Below are 20,551 nucleotides of genomic sequence, written 5' to 3'. Positions count from 1 at the left end.
AAAAGGATGCTTGGGAATGAGTATCATGTGTCCCAACAAGACGCACCTCCAGCACATTCGGCAAATGGTATTCTAGCGTAGTTTCAGACTAATTTGGCAGTTTTTTATCCGAAACATGAGTGGCCACCCAGGCCTCCAGGTTTAGGCGTATTAGACTACTTTGTATGGTCATACATGCTTTGAAGACTAAATTTTTATAAAATCATAAACCTAGATCATTTCAAAAAGATTATTGAGAGTATTTGGGATGAAATGTGAAGAAAACGGTGCGTGCCGCGTGTGATCGGTTTGAGAAGCGTTTGAGGCTGGTAAACAAGTTAATGCTGGAATTATTCCAAAACATTTGTTGTGAATGTAGTAAATAAGAGTGCCATTCATAAAATATAATAATAATGTAGTAACTATTTGTTCATTTTGTTTTATTGGCTATTTGCGCTGTATTCAAACTTATTGGACACGGTGTAGATACTTAGACTACATGATGGTTGTCTATTGTTTGCCCGACAGTCATTTAACATAATATTCATTTGCCCGAATCTAACTTGCCTGAATTTCATTTGCCCGAATGATTTGTTTACCATAAAAATCATATGACATACTCGTTGTTTATCCGAATATTACCTTCCATAATCATACAATGCCATACTATTTGTTAGCCATATTTATTTATTTATTTATTTATTTATTAGTAAAAACATGTTTACATGACATTACAGTAAAACCAATGCGTCACGAAACTTAGATAACATAAAAGAAAAAAACAGTTTGTAAGAACATGAAAAAAAAAACAATAAAGTTTAAAACTAAACAATTGATTTGGGCGATGACGTAACTGCGTGGCTCCGTTGCGTCGTTTGCCCCGGTGTAGGATTCGGCAAATTGCCCCGGAACCGCCGAAAAACCACACCTTTCGGCCAGAAGTCTGCGCTCGCGATGGTGTCCTGCAGCGGCCGCGGCACGCGCACAACGAACGAGCTGAAGTGCACGTAGTGACGCGACTGCAGCTGTTGCACCCTCAGCGTGTAGCCAGTCTTCCGGCGAACGTAGTCCACCACCTCGTCTGCCACGGCGGAGTAGTGCAGGCGAGACACATAGAGCGCCCTACTCGGTGTTGCGACCCGTAGACCAGAATTAACCGGCTCTGCAGTGCCACACAGAGTCTTTCGAGGCGCCCTGCGTGTCTTGTTTTTTCTTTCCACTAGTGTGAATCCCTCCTTATCCACACTGGCGCAGGAGGACTTCTTGAGTGGGGCCCGTTCATCACACACCTTAGTAGGTGCCTTGACCCGGTCAGCTGTTCGAGGCTGACCCACAACATCAGCATAAGCACGCTGACGTAGTGTCGAGTTTACCGGGGGCGGTCGCGCGCGCAGGGGGGGCGCGCGCGGAGCGGCGACACGTGCTGCACTTTTTACCGTGTCAGCATTGCGCAAACTGACCGACCGAACACTAGTGTCAGGCCGATTTATGTCCATATTAATATTTGAATCAGCCGTCCGAATTGGGGCATTCCGCAAAGCAGCGATTTCGTTGCGTAATTCGGCTATTGTTGTTAGGCTAGCTTCAAATTTAATTTTAACTTCCGCTAAACTTGATTTAAGGGCCACGATTTCCTTTTCCAAGCAGCGAACGTCGACTTGATCCGGCTCACGCGACGTCAGGATGGTATCCGTCGCTAAAAACTCCGGAATCCGGTCTTCATTCTCCTTCAGGATCTTCTTAATATCTTGAAGGGTCTTTTCTCCGGTTTCATCACCTCTCCGGTGAGGTACATATGTGCCGACGATCCCCAGGGACTGGCACAGCACTTGCTTCGCTTGGCAGATGTCCTCGATGGTAAAACTCGACGCACGAGAACTTATCTGCATAGCAGCAGCCGCATCCATCTTTCCTTCCCGCAACAGCTTGTTTTTTAGTTGCAGAAAGGCGAGGAACTCGTTCACGATGGGTTGACTCGGTTTGGAGAGATCCATCGTGTCAAATCGCCAACGCGACTCGAGCCGCGCTAAATTCGCAATTTATTTTAATTATTACTCATCAACGCGTTTACATCGCTGCGCGCATTGAACTCGACTCGACTCATATTATTAAGTGCAATAATATGGTTTCATAGAATATTCAAACGCCTTAAGCAATTATTGCCATATTAATTGTTGCCCATATTATTACCTAACCTAACCTACTTTCTGATAGCAGTTTCATTTTCCAGTTGTCACAGTTCTAACCTAACCTAACCTACTTTTCCAGCAGTTTCATTCTCCAGGGGGTCACAGTTCTAACCTAACCTAACCTACTTTCTGATAGCAGTTTAATTTTCCAGGGGGTCGCAGTTCTAACCTAACCTAACCTACTGTCTGATAGTATTTTCATTTTCCGGGGGGTCACAGTTCTAACCTAACCTAACCTACTTTTCAAGCAGTTTCCTTTTCCAGAGGTTTACAGTTCTAACCTAACCTAACCTACTTTCTGATAGCAGTTTCATTTTCCAGGGGGTCACAGTTCTAACCTAACCTAACCTACTTTCTGATAGCAGTTTCATTCTCTAGTCCTTCTAGTACCTATTATAGTAGTTTTCGATTCTGCCAAAGCACATTATGGAAATTGACTTTTCTGGACGCTAATTTGTATGACAAATGATGGTATGGAATGTGGTAATTACGGATTTCGATTATTCTGACAAATGACATTATGGAAACTGACTTTATGGGAAACAAAGTTTCTGGCACTAGATTAATATAGTAAACAATGATTATGGCATAAGTTGTTATGAAAAACAATATTATGATTGTTGAATAGGATGGCAAATAAAATTATGGCAAATGAAATTCTGGCAAATGGGGGTATCCCCTACATGATAGATTACAGAAAAAGAGAAATTTAGTACTCTCCTTATTGTTTTATGGTCATAACCAAGGAAGAGCAGTGGCGCCGGTGGCTCCCAACACAGGCAATATTGCTTACCGGGAGTCATCATTCCTTCCTGTATATTACGAAATTTTTTGTTTTTTATGAATAAACTATTTCGTATTTTGTATTTTTATAACTAAGGTGACCTTTAAGTTTTGGCTATATTTATTGCTTTTAAAATAAAAAATATGGATACGTTATTCAAAATATAGAAACTGCACAAGAGTAAAGTCCCTACATAAATTATATTTTTTAATGTTATTTTTTTAATGAATCGTGTTCTAAATTCACAATAAAAATAAAAATTTGTATCATTATGATATATTCCGTTATTTCCCAGTTTCGTTACGGAATCCAAAAGGTACAAATTTTCTGCAATTGACCCCATAACAACAAACGAATAAAATTTATGATTCATGTAGCATCAATTATTTAAAAATTATTTAAAAATAGTAATAAAACTGAATAACAGATTGATTAGATACATAAATATTCAACTGTTAAAAGATAAATTTGTTACTAGCATCTCAAAAAAAGTGTTCAAACATGTAGCATCAATAATTTAAAATTTCATATAAATAATAAATTCATTTACAAAATTGTTCTAGTAACCTATAAATTACAGCTACATTTCAATTCCCAAGTAATTCTAGATATAAATTACATATAACCTAGGTGAATTTGCAGGAGACCTAATTTGTACCATAACAGTAGTCACATAGAGCTAAAATTACTAAAACCAACTTCATTATTTTATTATAAAATTGAGCTTCATACAAATCAAAATAGTTGGATTTGGAACGATTCCAAAACATTACAACACGCAAAAAGTACTGTTGTTAATGCTAGATGACTCCATTCATTTAAAAATATTCTACGAAAATATGTTTTTATTTTTTGTCCCATTATGTGGGCACTAAAGATCGTACCGATTTAGATTTTGTGAATATGTTGTGTATTATTTTAAATTTTACGTGGACATCGAATTAAAACATTAATAATCATACATAACATAGAAGGTTAGGTAAATTTAGTTATTCATTTTAACTATTTGAATTGTAATTAGTTTTAGTTTTGTATTTGAGCTACTGAACGATGAAAGTGCAGAAAAATAAAACACAGCTCGTGTCGATATAAATAAAATAGTCGTGGAATCGATCAAACTAACGATCGTCCCGTTTTATTTATCAGCAAGTATTCCCAAAAGGGTACAAAAGGAACCCATATGGTGCGACTCTATCCGTCTGTCTGTCTGTCTTCGCGGAATAATACATAAAGATTAACCTATCGATTTGGGAATAGTTAAAACATCGAATATTGTTACCTACTCGTAACGTAATTTCTACAAATTGAACGTAATTTCTACAAATTGAACGTAATTTAACTATTTATTAAATTGCATACTTAATTATTACCTAGTCTTAGTATGATTGCAAGTTAACAATGTAAAAAACCGGCCAAGAGCGTGTCGGGCCACGCTCAGTGTAGGGTTCCGTAGTTTTCCATATTTTTCTCAACAACTACTGAACCTATCAAGTTCAAAACAATTTTCCTAGAAAGTCTTTATAAAGTTCTACTTTTGTGATTTTTTTCATATTTTTTAAACATATGGTTCAAAAGTTAGAGGGGGGAAGACGCACTTTTTTTTCCTTTAAGAGCGATTATTTCCGAAAATATTAATATTATCAAAAAAACCGGCCAAGAGCGTGTCGGGCCACGCTCAGTGTAGGGTTCCGTAGTTTTCCGTATTTTTCTCAAAAACTACTGAACCTATCAAGTTCAAAACAATTTTCCTAGAAAGTTTTTATTAAGTTCTACTTTTGTGATTTTTTTCATATTTTTTAAACATATGGTTCAAAAGTTAGAGGGGGGGGACGCACTTTTTTTTCCTTTAGGAGCGATTATTTCCGAAAATATAAATATTATCAAAAAACTATCTTAGCAAACCCTTATTCATTTTTAAATACCTATCCAACAATATATCACACGTTAGGGTTGGAATGAAAAAAAAATTCATCTCCCACTTTACATGTAAGGGGGGTACCCTAATAAAACATTTTTTTCCATTTTTTATTTTTGCACTTTGTCGGCGTGATTCATCTACATATTGGTACCAAATTTCAGCTTTCTAGTGCTAACGGTTACTGAGATTATCCGCGGACGGACGGACGGACGGACGGACGGACGGACGGACGGACGGACGGACGGACGGACGGACGGACGGACGGACAGACAGACATGGCGAAACTATAAGGGTTCCTAGTTGACTACGGAACCCTAAAAACGATCTTAGTAAACCCTTATTCATTTTTAAATACCTATCCAACAATATATCACACGTTGGGGTTGGAATGAAAAAAAATATCAGTCCCCACTTTACATGTAGGGGGGGTACCCTAATAAAACATTTTTTTCCATTTTTTATTTTTGCACTTTGTTGGCGTGATTGATATACATCTTGGTACCAAATTTCAGCTTTCTAGTGCTAACGGTTACTGAGATTATCCGCGGACGGACGGACGGACAGACAGACATGGCGAAACTATAAGGGTTCCTAGTTGACTACGGAACCCTAAAAAGGCGGATTATTAGTTTGTTGTGTGAATTTTCGTACTTTTTCTGCTCAGAATGTTTGTTTCCACTGAGTTACAATTTCTCGTAGAACTTGTTTGATCTTAAACTCAGAGGAAAGCAAAAAAAAACCGGCCAAGAGCGTGTCGGGCCACGCTCAGTGTAGGGTTCCGTAATTTTCCGTATTTTTCTTAAAAACTACTGAACCTATCAAGTTCAAAACAATTTTCCTAGAAAGTTTTTATAAAGATCTACTATTGTGATTTTTTTCATATTTTTTGAACATAGGGTTCAAAAGTTAGAGGGGGGGGGACGCACTTTTTTTTCCTTTAGAAGCGATTATTTCCGATAATATTAATATTATCAAAAAACGATCTTAGTAAACCCTTCTTCATTTTTTGATACCTATCCAACAATATATCACACGTTGGGGTTGGAATGAAAAAAAATATCCGCCCCCACTTTACATGTAGGGGGGGTACCCTAATAAAACATTTTTTTCCATTTTTTATTTTTGCACTTTGTTGGCGTGATTGATATACATATTGGTACCAAATTTCAGCTTTCTAGTGCTTACGGTTACTGAGATTATCCGCGGACGGACGGACGGACGGACGGACGGACGGACGGACGGACGGACGGACGGACGGACGGACGGACGGACGGACGGACGGACGGACGGACGGACAGACAGACATGGCGAAACTATAAGGGTTCCTAGTTGACTACGGAACCCTAAAAATGTATGAAATGTTTGGGGCCTTTTGTCTCCTATTAGCATCTAAAAATAAAATAAAAACCGGCCAAGAGCGTGTCGGGCCACGCTCAGTGTAGGGTTCCGTAGTTTTCCGTATTTTTCTCAAAAACTACTAAACCTATCAAGTTCAAAACAATTTTCCTAGAAAGTCTTTATAAAGTTCTACTTTTGTGATTTTTTTCATATTTTTCAAACATATGGTTCAAAAGTTAGAGGGGGGGGACGCACTTTTTTTTCCTTTAGGAGCGATTATTTACGAAAATATTAATATTATCAAAAAACGGTCTTAGTAAACCCTTATTCATTTTTTAATACCTATCCAACAATATATCACACGTTGGGGTTGGAATGAAAAAAAATATCAGCCCCCACTTTACATGTAGGGGGGGTACCCTAATAAAACATTTTTTTTCATTTTTTATTTTTGCACTTTGTTGGCGTAATTAATATACATATTGGTACCAAATTTCAGCTTTCTAGTGCTAACGGTTACTGAGATTATCCGCGGACGGACGGACGGACGGACGGACGGACGGACGGACGGACGGACGGACGGACGGACGGACGGACGGACAGACAGACATGGCGAAACTATAAGGGTTCCTAGTTGACTACGGAACCCTAAAAAGTGAAATCGACAACAAAATAAAAATATGCCCGAAAATAGGTAGCATTCGGCATCGAATGTCATTACTGACTGAAACAAGCCTTGATGAGCAGATAATTCAGTTTGCAGTTTGTTTGGCCTGAATAATCAAGAGTGTTCAGCTGAATGCATAATATCGTGCGAAGGCCTGATGGGGGATGAGTTTTCGACTTTTTTATCACGAACAAAGCAGAGAGTTCGCATCGGTCATTGTAAGTCCGCACTTACGTACGCGTCGTATTAATTTCATTCTGCTATTACTATTAGTAACTACTGTAACTCGTTACTTTACTATTACGGCTCAGCCACGACGTTAGTCTAAGCGCGACAACGGTGAGCGGCGGCCATACATGGGAGCGAGACACAGCGATGGGACTTTTCATTCGCACGTATGGCTGCCGCTCACCGCTGCCGCGCTTAGACCAATGTCGTGGCTGGGCCGTTAGAGTCAGGCCAAGATAGATTGCTAACTATTTATAGGCCCCCCTTTTGTGTAATTTTCATGTTAATTTGTCTAAAGCCTGACAAGATTTTATTTGACCCTGAAAGAGTGTCGCTACAAACCGCTTTCATATGGCAATAATGTGCTGACGTCATATATAATGGGGACAGCGTGTGCTGGTTTCGCTTTAATATTTGTAGAAAATGAAAACAGGGTTTTAGAGAATCAAAGTTTAATAAGCAAGGTTTAAATACTCGCTACTTGTTTCCGCACAGCCTAAAATCCATGAATCTTGTGCCTTTATCGAAGTCGTCGATGTTTATTTTCTTTTTGCGTGGGACCTTGTTTTATACTGGTGTCAATGATGTAACGGCCTTCTTATTTCTATAAATATTTTTCACGGCAGAGCTACAGACACCTTAAATAAGAACAAAACATAAATTAAGCTAAATCGAAACCAAATAATCAGTACAGGACAACCGCACTATAAATTGTCGGTACCGGACATATCAACAAACGATTTCGGAACATTGTTATCAAAATACTGTGAAATCCTTCATCCTTTTTTGTTGTTAGTAAATTATCACCTTAAGTATAATTATTTTCACTTTTTTAAATATTATTTTGGGCAAATTTGCGATGAAACCGTTAGAAAATTGAAAATATTTACTTCTCGTTTACATCACTGACATTCAATGACTTTTGACGACGGGTGTCAAATATTAATCCTTGCCAGTAAAATAAATTAGTTCAGCTGAAAATCCGCAACGTGGCGAGGGTCAAATAAAAACTTGTCAGGCTATACATAATTTCATAGAAGTTTGACGTTTAAATTTACATAATGAGAGGCTAGCAACCTGTCACTGCAATATCACAATTTCGTTTTCTTTTTAACCCCTTTTTGCCAAGAGTGGCACGGAAACTTGAGTAGTTTATGCTCTGCCTACCCCTCTATGGGATACAGTCGTGATTTTATGTATGTATATATATGTATGAATGTAAATTTATATAGCTCTATCGCACTTCCGTATTGGCGCGACAGAGCCAGACTGCGTTAAGATTGGCGTCTAGCGTCAAAGACTGTCGTTTTGGCTAGACCGGCAACTATACCGGCTTACCTAAGATGACGATTGCAAGTAAACACGCACTTTTATTTGCCCGCGGCTCCGCCCGCGTTAAATTCGAAAACTGCTGAATGCTCCATACAAAATTCCACCCCCCCCCCCCCATTCCATTTTAGGGAAGTGGGGGGGGGGTTAGAAAAAGTAGCCTATGGAACTCTCCATCCCTTCAACCATCTCCACTTAAAAAATCACGTCAATTCGTCACTCCGTTTTGCCGTGAAAGACGGACAAACAAACAGACACACAAACTTTCCCATTTATAATATTAAGTATGGATAGTATGGATTAGTGCGAGAGTTGCGTCTACAGAGTGTAGACGTTTGTAACTTGGGTAACGGGGCCAGTTCTAACTCTGACTTTATTTATTCCTCGATTATGGCCCAGCCACGACATTGGTCTAAGCGCGACAGCGGTGAGCGGCAGCCATACGTGCGAATGAAAAGTCCCATCGCTGTGTCTCGCTCCAGTGTATGGCCGCCGCTCACCGCTGTTGCGCTTAGACCAATGTCGTGGCTGAGCCGTAATAGACCCAGAGCCCAGGCCCGCCAGACCTTCCTCAAATTCTCAAGGATGAAACTTTGGGACAATGTAGAGTTCATATCGGCGGTTAATGTGTGCATATTTTCTAGTTCGGCCCATCGGCCAATTTTTTGCTATCAAGTGATGAAGGTGAAAAAAAAAAGTGCTTACTTTCCTTAAATTCTCAAGGCTGATTTTTATATATGTGTTAGAGCACGTTGTTAGAAATTGGTTATCATCAATGCCAGACCGTTTCCGCCGGCCATAACTTTTACCAGACGCGACAAAGTTGGCAAAAAACGACTCTAACTTACCTCATTTTCTCAAGCCTGATTTTGATATATGATACGCAGGGACCTGTAACTAGACCGTTTGTAAGCAGCCAGACCAATCGGATGGACCCAACTATCCGCCAGACCGACTTAAAGTTTCGATATGAGCATTAGTAGAATTGAAATATTCCGGGTCTATAAAAGCTAAAAACTTGAATTTTCTACATTAAGCTACGTGTATATTGTATACTTGACGTAATAAGCGACTTTCAAAAATTTTACTTCTAAGGAAATAAAAAAATGAAAGTTTATATGTGGTGCAAGATTAATTTGCTCATATCGAAACTTTAAGTCGGTCTGGCGGATGGTTGGGTCCATCCGATTGGTCTGGCTGCTTACAAACGGTCTGGTTACAGGTCCCTGCGTATCATATACCAAAATCAGGCTTGAGAAAATGAGGTAAGTTAGAGTCGTTTTTTGCCAACCTTGTCGCGTCTGGTAAAAGTTATATTTATAATAAAATACACATGTACTTACACAGCGTAAATAAAATTCATAGCTTAAAATTAATCTTGCACCACATAATTATAAACTTTCATTTTTTATTTGCTTAGAAGTAAAATTTTTGAAAGTCGCTTATTACGTCAAGTATACAATATACACGTAGCTTAATGTAGAAAATTCAAGTTTTTAGCTTTTATAGACCCGGAATATTTCAATTCTACTAATGCTCATATCGAAATTTTAAGTCGGTCTGGCGGATGGTTGGGTCCATCCGATTGGTCTGGCTGCTTACAAACGGTCTAGTTATAGGTCCCTGCGTATCATATATCAAAATCAGGCTTGAGAAAATGAGGTAAGTTAGAGTCGTTTTTTGCCAACTTTGTGGCGTCTGGTAAAAGTTATGGCCGGCGGAAACGGTCTGGCATTGATGATAACCAATTTCTAACAACGTGCTCTAACACATATATAAAAATCAGCCTTGAGAATTTAAGGAAAGTTAGCACTTTTTTTTCACCTTCAGCACTTGATAGCAAAAAATTGGCCGATGGGCCGAACTAGAAAATATGCACACATTAAACGCCGATGTGAACTCTACATTGTCCCAAAGTTTCATCCTTGAGAATTTGAGGAAGGTCTGGCGGGCCTGGGCTCTTGATCTATAAGGGCTAGGCAATAGGTATGTTAGGTTTGTTAGGTACCTATAGATGCCCGAAGGGCAAACAATCTAGAAATAGGAGCCCCGCGCAGCGGGTCTCCGTCGAAACAGTTGTCGCATCTAGTTTCGTACAAAAAAGCAAAGTCTTATAATCAGTAAGTCTATTGGGAAGAAAATTCTCAATGGTTCAACTGGTAAAACTACGCGTCAATACTACAGGGTGATACCTGGGTCGACCCGCCGGACGGCAACCAGCCGGTCGACCCTAGAACGCTCTCTTAGGACTTACAATAAGGAATCCTAAATGAAGTTATCTTTTCAGATGATGTCGTGAAGGCGAGGTGTAATGGCTGCCGTTTTGGATACAACATGGTTTGGCTGCTGAAGCGGGCCGGGGGTGTCTGAATCAGGTTATTATTTGCTTTACCATTGATAAATAATATAATATACATCCTGCTTTTATTGAATTCCGTTAACTTTAAGAGAAGATTCATTACATCAAATACAATTACATAATTTCTCTAAGAAACTCCGTATAGTTACTTGAAATTTACAGTTTGCCCCCCTTTCATTTTGGCCATTTTCTACAATTAAAATATATAAATTGAAAAAAATATATAAATACATTTTACTTGTAGAGGTTTACAATTTTCACTACTATTTCAAATTTCAAGTTGATAGCATTAGTAGTTCTCGAGATATTTAGTAATGTGACAGACGAACAGAGTCGCACCATAACGGCCCAGCCACGACATTGGTCTAAGCGCGGCAGCGGTGAGTGGCAGCCATACGTGCGAATGAAAAGTCCCATCGCTGTGTCTCGCTCCAATGTATGGCCGCCGCTCACCGCTGTCGCGCTTAGACCAATATCGTGGCTCAGCCGTAAGGGTTCCTGCTGTACCTTTTTGTAACACTCTGTATATGTAACAAATATAGCCATCTCTTTCTCCCCAGTGTTCGTGCGCGGTGTGCGAGCGAGAGGGCAGGATGCACCCGTCGTCCAGGTGACGCTGTCGGCTCCACCCGAGGAACATGTCATGGGATTCTATAGAGTCGCGAGACTTCCTCGGGTAAGCTAAAACTTTATGTCAGAGTAAGTTCTAACGGCCCAGCCACGACATTGGTCTAAGCGCGACAGCAGTGAGCGGCAGCCATACGTGCGAATGAAAAGTCCCATCGCCGTGTCTCGCTCCAATGTATGGCCGATGAGCTATCGGCAATAGAAACGAACAAAAGATACTCGCTCCCGTGTAAACATAACCTAACCACAAAATTATTTTTTTTTAAAACCCCCGACCGCGACATAGTGGACCGATTTTCATGAAACATGGCTAAGAACACTCCCGACTAACTCAGCTTTCAGACAAAAAACAAAATCTAAATCGGTTCATCCGTTTGGGAGCTACGATGCAGACAGACAAACAGACAGACAGACACGTCAAAATTATAACACCCCGTCGTTTTTGCGTCGGGGGTTAAAAACTGGAAGCAGGTTTTTATAAAATATAAAGTAATTATCTGATCTTGTTTGTAATTGAGTATTTCCTAAAGAAAAAGAACATAATTTTGACTATAATATCGTTCCAGCGGGGTACCGGCCCACCAGCTCTCGGCAACGCGGCTGCTGAGCTCCCCGGACCCCTCACATCATCTCGATGAACCGCCAGGTAACATCTTACCCTAACATACCCTACCATACTCCTGCGATAGCAGGTAGTGTTTATCATATGGAGTGAACCTAGATAGGTTGCACACTGACATTTTATCTCGCCAGGCGGCGCCTGTGCAAGTGCGTAGGATGTGTAGGTACAGTGACTGTCATTCACAACCTGTTGTAGTATGAATTTTCTGAGAAGCTTTTTGGTTTTTGCCGTAATCTGTTAAACAAAAGCCTTTGTTTCTATTATTCACGGCGGCTAGCTCCCGTCTCCACGGCACGCGCTAAAGTCTCAGTGTAGCTGCAATAGCTCCACACATTACCGGCAAACGTTATTTCATATCTGAGAGAGAGAAAATATCTTCTCGCTCTTATGTATGAAATGACACTGGCATGGTCCGGTAATGTGTTATGGCTATTAAACAAAAACCTACAGATAAAGTAGAAAGTAGTTTATTCTTCTATCTGTGCAAAGTCGTCTTAAGGTGGCGCCTCTGTGTGTCTCCTAATTAGAAAGATCAGAAGATAGTAGGATTGCCTAAATGTTGTTACAGTATAATTAATATTATTAATGATTAACTATGCTGACTCAGCAAAAAAATATCAACATTTCTTCTCTAGTACAATCTATGCTAGTAAAATCAAAGAAAAAAATGTAGAACTTGTACTTTAATACTGTTGCATTGTGGTTTCAAAAAAATATCTGTTATTACTGTTATTAGCTATTTATTGGCTGCAAATTTCTTCTTACAGCGCTCGTTAAACTAATGTTAAGTCATAGATTAAATATAACAAGATCATACCATCCCATACATTAAAATGCGACCGCCTTTTTGACAACAAGGCTTTTTTTGTGGCGCCATCTATGTGTGGTGTAGTGTAAGCGCGTTCGTAGGCAGTCTCATTTTAATGTATGGGATAGTATGATCTTATTATATTTAATCTATGGTTAAGTACAGAACCTCAGTTATAAAATTATCTTTAAACTATAGAATCGTTATCTTGGTGTTTCATCATTAGTTTTCTTCAGACATCATCACTATTTAGTTACAAACAAACAACAAAATATGGCTGGAATAGCATACTTAGCAAAATCTACATAAGTTTTTTTGCAAAAAATAAATTTTTGGCACAAGCTTTTATCGTCAACTGTACCTTTCCTTCAACAGTCATCTACTACTCTCCGAGACGTTTCTAAAACCCCCTTACTCGATACGACGTTTCATAACAGAGTTCCTATGACCACCTTTCTGCTCCATAATCAGATCAGCTCCATGATACCATAATATTGTATTGCCACGTGATTTACGAGTACATACACACTAACATACTAACAAGGCAAGTTGAATAAAAGCTTGTAAAAAGACGTAATACAAATGCCAAGAGTAACATTTTTTTGCTAAGTGTGACTTAACTATCATTTCAATCATCGTCGCTTGTCTGTCTGCATGTCTGATATGTCTGTTATCTTCAAGGCTTGCCAGATTTGCCCGACCAAACAGGTAAGCAACTGTTACAGTACTATACTTCTCCTTTATAACTTCCAACTTTAACTAATTACAAAAATATGGTCCCATCTGGTATGATAATTATGTAATTAATTTCATACTTTGTCATATAATAAATACTTTGATATGAATTAAAATTCAGTCTTAGGGTCAGCTTATGTGTGTTATTTACTCTTCTGTCTCAATACTTCTCGAAACTGTGCGCATAATTTAACTTTTTGAACTAAAAAAAAAAAAAATATTTTAAATGGCGCAGTCGGTAGGATCTTATTGGATTTTTTTAAATAACTGATTCGAATTTTTGTCTTCCCATTATTAGGGAGAAAAGTATGTAAAATCACATTATTTTCATAATTTATATGAGACGTGACATACAAACATTTTTCTGGATGGGACAATATTTATTTCATTTTATTATAATTTCTTTCTATTATAGCTGAATTTCTTCTTACATATTATTTTAGTGATCATGATTTGTTGAATGTTTTTAATTCGTGTGTGTTATTTTTCTTATTTTAACAACACCTAATCAAATTATTTAATAAAATAATAGCAACTTAATGTGTAAAGCGCCATTTGTTTACTTATATGTATGCCCCATATATGTATCTATTTCGTGCACTTATTGTCATTTTGCCTGAATTATAATAAATTATTTATATATTAATACTAATGAGCTTTGCACTAAGTAACAACTTACAAAATAACCATAAGGTCTTACAAAATAACCAAACGTCGGGATGAATTGTAAATTCATTATACGCGATAACCATAAGTATTTTTTTAAAGTGATTTCAACCCTAGTGCCATATGTTACAGTAATTTGCAAATAATATAAATATTCCTGTATTCTCACAAACCTATAATTTTTCCATCACTTCCAAAAAGCTATCATACCTACACAGTTTAAAATAATATAACCACAAAATTAAAATTTTGAAAAACCCCCGACCGCGACCTAGTGGACCGATTTTCATGAAACATAGCTAAGAACACTCCCGACTAACACAGCTTTCAAATAAAAAAACTAAATCGAAATCGGTTCATCCGTTCGGGAGCTACGATGCCACAGACAGACACACACACAGACAGACACAGACAGACAGACAAACAGACAAACAGACAGACAGACAGACAGACAGACAGACACGTCAAACTTATAACACCCCGTCGTTTTTGCGTCGGGGGTTAAATATATCAGTTTATCAAACGTGCAACGCCATCTATCAAATCACGTCCTAACTAAGTGGACGCTTGCTGCGGAGCGTTCCGGCTCAGCCACGACATTGGTCTAAGCGCGACAGCGGTGAGCGGCGGCCATACATTGGAGCGAGACAGCGATGGGACTTTTCATTCGCACGTATGGCTGCTCACCGCTCTCGCGCTTAGACCAATGTCGTGGCTGGGCCGTTCAGCGGGGCGGGCGAGCGTGCATACTATCTATGCAGCGTCTCGACTCAGGACATTTGCATGAGCTTCCAATGTTTGACATGCACGTAATTTGTAAATAATTGACCGCAGCGAAGCAAGGGCTACGTTTTAGCTAAAGCTATTTTGCTTTTGTATATCCGGTCGCAATTCTTAAAGGATTCTCGTGTAAATAATTTTCTTATATTCTCACACACCCCTGATTTGGTTGTCATTCCTCTCCCTAATCCCTAAGAGCTTTTCCATTTAATAAATGACACTTTATCAAACGTGTAACGCCATCTATAGAATCACGTCCGAACTCCTACCTCACAGAGCTGCACTCGTTCGCCGCGGAGTGCGACGAGCGGGCGCCGCGCTGGGGCTCCCGGTTCGGGCCGGCGCACCGGCCGCCGCCCGGCGCGCAGCTGCTCGACTGCTTCCGAGGCTGTCGCGTGCGCGTCCGCCAGTACCTCGCTAGGAGAAAAGTGAGTGAACTCTTAGTTGTAGACTTGTAACTTCCCCAATGGTGAGAAAGGTGTAACTGGCCTAAGACATTGATCATTACAATTGAACGGACTGGGGCCCATTTTTCTAAACTGAAAGTTACAAGTTACAACGCTTGTAATACAAGCGGAAGTCTTTTTCCATCTTTTATATTAGACATTGACTACCACTTGTAAATTGTAACTTGTAGCTTCGAGAAACGGGCCACAGGGGCAACCCATGCTTCCATGACAACCCATACTATTAGATAGTTCGCGCACTTGTAATACAAGGCTTGTACCTTTCGAGAAACGGGGCCCTGGTGTTCCTGTTTTGGTACCACACACCGCCCTTCTGCATGGGGCTACTCGACTCGACTGCTTCTGAAGGTGCCGTTTGAGATCAACAATTCGCTAGGAGGAGGCCATTGAATCAGGTTGATCTGACCTAGGTGACAAAGAAGTAATAATTACAATAAATAGCATTTAGCAGATTCGGCCTCACGCATCGTCCCCTTACCACTGCGTGGCTCTTGTCGGCTGCCGTTTGCGCATCTAGGTATTAGTACCGTGAGTGCGACCGCCGGCATGTACTTGTAGCTCAGCGAAATAATCGCGAATTAAGCCGCCCCTTTTCTAACGGCAACAATGAATGAGCTTGTAACAAGAAGTAGACAGTTCCACGCACTAGTCTTTATTGAAATATTTCGTTTAGATCGAGCGCGGCGTGCGTCTCTACGGGCAAAACGAGCAGCAACTAGCAGTGAAAATATGGCTGTCGGCGCTAAGAGGAGTCCGGCACAGGAGCGACCGTTTCGCTCTACTCGGCCATTTGTACCAGGCTTACATGGACTTTGGGAAGTACAGGTAAAAAAAGTGTTTGCTGTATTTCTTATGCGTTATTTTGGCATTTTGCCATGGCTCATGACTGATTTTTGGCAGGATTTGGAGTAGGCACTAGTTTTACGAAAGTGCCATGTGCCATTCTGATTCAAGGGGTATCTAGGTCTTATCGGGAAAAGTATGGTTACCTCACAATGTTTTCCATCCACGAAAAGTGACTAATATCAAATGATATTTCGTACATAACGGCTCCGAGGTCAATATTAAACTGTAGACCATCAAATTAAATTGTTCAACATTGATGATTGAAATCATCATCATTTAAATGTCTATTCTAGGGTATCAATTTCAAATTTGTCTGAAATTTGCATAGGCGAGAGGCTGGCAACCTGTCACTGCAATGTCATAATTTTGATTTCTTTCAACCCCTTTTTGCCAAGAGTGGGACTGAAACTTAGTAGTTCATGTGCTCTGCCTACTCCATTATGGGATACAGGCGTGATTATATGTATGTATCTATGTATGTATGTGTACATATAGGGATGATACCTACACTGAGATATGTTTTTACAGGGAATCCCTGGAATTCGCCAACCGCCAGCTCGGGATATCAGAGGAGCTGGACTCCGCCCCGATGCGAGCCGAAGCCTACCTCAACCTGGCCAGGGCTCATCAGACCTTGGGTGGACTGGACAGGTACATACCATCTATCTATCTATCTATAGCAGCCTTTAAAGCGCCTGTCTTTGGACATAGGCCTCTTCTTCATTCCTCCACGCTGGTCCATTGCTATCTGCATCCAGTTCCCGCCAGCTTGTCATCTCTCCATCAGGGCGGCTTGCCACGACCGCGTGGGTGTTAGCGAGCTTCCACTCCAAAGTTCGTCTCACCCAGCTACAATGGTCCATAGTATTAAATTAAAACGGGACTTAATCCCGTAAAACTTACGTTTATATTTAACCCGATGTTTCGGACATGACATTACGTCCACAAGTCCGCGGTATTAGCAAGTGTAAACATGAGAAAACTTCCGGTCACATACCATCGGATGTCGCGAATGTCGCGATGCGGCAAAACCTTCGTGAATTATTTTTTTATCCAACGGCAATTTTGGCGTATGACTTACTATATTGGCTCAGTGATCCAAAGTGACAATCGGCGTTCAAAATGAGATCGCCACCTGTCCCGATCCTGCGCGGCCTCCTGCCAGTTTCTGACTTGAAGCTGATGCAGATCCGTCGCATCACGGTCCTCCCGGCGGGATACCTGGGTCGTGGTTTAGAATAATTTTAATATGTCCAACTTTCAGAGCTCTCTCCTACGCGCGCCACGCACTCTACAACGACTGTGGTGGGGGTTCGACCGCCGGCTGCGTGCACCTGACCGTGGCGGCCGTTAGCTTGGAGCTCGGCGCCTTCTCCAAGGCCATGGACGGCTTCCAGAAGGCGCTGAGCGTTGCGCAGGCGCAAGGCGACAATACGCTACTCTTACAGGTAAGGCACAGACCACCCATGGGTAGGTGTACTGTAAAATAAGGTCAATACGGGCGTGTGTCTGGCCATTTTGCTCATTGTCACAGGATAGCCGCCATTTTCTGCGATGACAAACGCCGAGAGATTACAGTGGCGTTTGGCGTCGCAGGAATGCCATTCGGCTACGGGACCAGCCCATATAACCATAATCGGTCGCCGTTCCTACGCAAATCCTCCTATTTTGTGTACACACAGGTCTTCGGGTCTCAATGCTTAGTCGCAGTACGGTCGACGTTTAGTCGCGGCGACCCAAATGGGGACGATTGGTAACAGGCACAAATGGTCACAGAAGTGACAGAAAGTGTGCACTACGCGTGCACACATTGTTACCGTTTGGCGACTACTTTCCCAAAATCATTCGTTCATTTCATTCTTTTCAAATGGCGACTGTCAGAGACGTGAGAGACGTCAAAGTAAAAAAGAATAGTTATTTGTTATACAAGGGGGCAAAGTTGTATTTTAACGCCGAGTGTGGAATTGAAAAACGAGCAAGTGAAAGGATTCTATAGTTGAACCACGAGTGAAGCGAGTGGTTCGAGAATAGAATCCTGAACTTGCGAGTTTTTTAACACACGAGAAGTAAAATACATTTGCACCCGAGTGTAACACAAAACTTTTCCCCTCACTATAGCGAGGAAACTACAACGCAAAAAATGCGTTTATCACTGCTTCCAGTAGTTCCACAGGTGGTAAATCATCTTTATTACTAGTTTCACCTACTTTTATCAATTTTAAAGCAGTTAATTTGACTTTATTCAAGGTCAAATCACTTTACCCACTAGTGGATAAAATGCGTTTTTACCCGCTGGTATTAAAGGACAAAACACGTGTTTCGGAGCTAGTGAGGGGAAAATAAAATTATTTGACATTAAAATGTAATGGCGTAAGAATTTGTTAAAGATAAATATTGTTTGCATTTGTAATATAATGTGGGCTAATTACCATGGCCAATTAAATTGCTCGAGTGATTTCATAAAATAAGTCTAAATTTATCAACGCGCCATCAATTTACCTCAGTTTAACCAGTAATAATATTATTGACTACTCTTGCGCAACAGAAATTCTATTAATATCACAGTAAATACTCTATTTCATTTGATTCCTACTTTTATTGTGTAAAGCAACACTACACTTCATTTTTATCAATAAGTTCATACTTGCTGCTCATGGATCTCATGATCAATGGTAGGGTTGGTAGATCAACGTATAAACTCTGGATAAGGACCAAGATCATTGTTCAAACAGGTCTAGTACTTTTACCTACCCGGCGAGTTACTTACATACTACTCACATGACCTCACTTGCCACTCTTGACTAGTCCTCTGTTCCAGGTCTACGTCGGTCTGTCCGAGCTCTGGCGTCGTCTCCGCGATGCCGAGCGAGCTGTAGCTTGCGCTGCCCGAGCTTGCGACCTGGGCCGGGGGCCGCGCGCCGCAGACCTAAACACCAGACATCATAGAATGGCGCTACTGCAGATGGCAGCTGCTTTGAGGGCAAGAGGGGAGCTGGGAGACGCACACGATTATTGTAACGTGAGTGATATAAGTACACAAAAGTCATAAGAGACAGCTGAGAAAGGGGGGAGTTGACCTTAACACACTCAGTGACGCCGAGCGTGCTAGCTTGTGCTGCTCGAGCTTACGACCAGGGTACTTTTTTTTTTTAGCCGAATGGCACAAACGCTCACGAAACGAAACACTCGTAGATACATACAGCATAGATAGATACATAGGCAGAGCACATGAAACTACTCAAATTTCAGTGCCACTCTTGGCAAATTAGGGGTTGACAGAAAACGAAACTGTGACATTGCAGTGACAGGTTGCCAGCCTCTCGCCTACGATACAATTTAACCCATTTCCCACAGTCGCCTTCTACGACACCCACGGGAAGAAAGGGGGTGGTGAAATTCTTAACCCGGGCAGGTATTCGTCACCACGGACTCGTAGATATCTATCTCTATCGCTAGTGCTTATTGGCGCGACAGAGCCAGACTACCTTTCGCGGCGTTTCGTTTTCATTTCGCGCCGCAGAAATGCCATTCGGCTACGGCACCTGGGCCGCGGGCCGCGCGCCGCCGACCTAAACACTAGACATCATAGAACGGCGTTATTGCAAATAGCAGCTGATGCTTTGAGGGCAAGAGGAGAGCTGGGAGACGCACATGATTATTGTAACGTGAGTTGTAGACAAAGTAGTCAAGACAGAGAAGATATGCGAGGGCTTGTCTCTTGGCTAGTCTAGGAGCCGCTGACCTTAACACTACAGACATCATAGGATGGTGTTACTGCAGATGGCAGCTGCTTTGAGGGCAAGAGGAGAACTGGCAGACGCACATGATTATTGTAACGTGAGTTAATCGTAGACAATGTAGTCAAAAATATCAAGACGATAGGGAAGGCTGACCTCCACAGGAGTCATAGTACTATCGTAATCAACGCAACTGAAGTTAGTAATTAAGGTAGAAGTTAAACCGAAAGGGTAAGTAAGGCGGGCTGACCTTAACGTGAGGTGTCATAGGATCTTTGTTACAAATGGCAGCCGCTTTGAGGGCGAGAGGAGAGCGAGACACACATATTATTGTAACGTGAGTTGTAGACAAAGTAGTCAAGACAGACAAGATATGCGAGGGCTTGTGACCTTGGCCAGTCTATGAGCCGTTAGGAGAACCTAAGATGGAGTGAGCTCGCCCAGAAGATGCCTGTTCACCCTTGATTAGAAG

At 41.0% G+C, this 20,551-nt stretch overlaps 1 protein-coding gene across 1 annotated transcript in view; it reads left to right on the top strand.

Moving 5' to 3' along the window:
* LOC125240235 (43 kDa receptor-associated protein of the synapse homolog) overlaps nt 1-20,551 on the top strand; it is a 29,944-nt gene that overhangs the window by 2,660 nt on the left and 6,733 nt on the right. Inside the window, 9 exon segments of the mRNA XM_048148063.1 lie at nt 10,720-10,807; nt 11,352-11,467; nt 11,985-12,064; nt 13,530-13,556; nt 15,306-15,457; nt 16,170-16,321; nt 16,871-16,993; nt 17,607-17,790; nt 19,161-19,361. Coding sequence (XP_048004020.1) covers nt 11,430-11,467; nt 11,985-12,064; nt 13,530-13,556; nt 15,306-15,457; nt 16,170-16,321; nt 16,871-16,993; nt 17,607-17,790; nt 19,161-19,361 — 957 coding nt within the window. The 5' untranslated portion in view covers nt 10,720-10,807; nt 11,352-11,429.

This window comes from Leguminivora glycinivorella, chromosome 27, assembly GCF_023078275.1.
Source record: "Leguminivora glycinivorella isolate SPB_JAAS2020 chromosome 27, LegGlyc_1.1, whole genome shotgun sequence".
Lineage (NCBI taxonomy): Eukaryota > Metazoa > Arthropoda > Insecta > Lepidoptera > Tortricidae > Leguminivora > Leguminivora glycinivorella.
The sequence above is the reverse complement of the archived record's forward strand: the minus strand, read 5'-3'. Positions and strand labels throughout refer to the sequence as shown.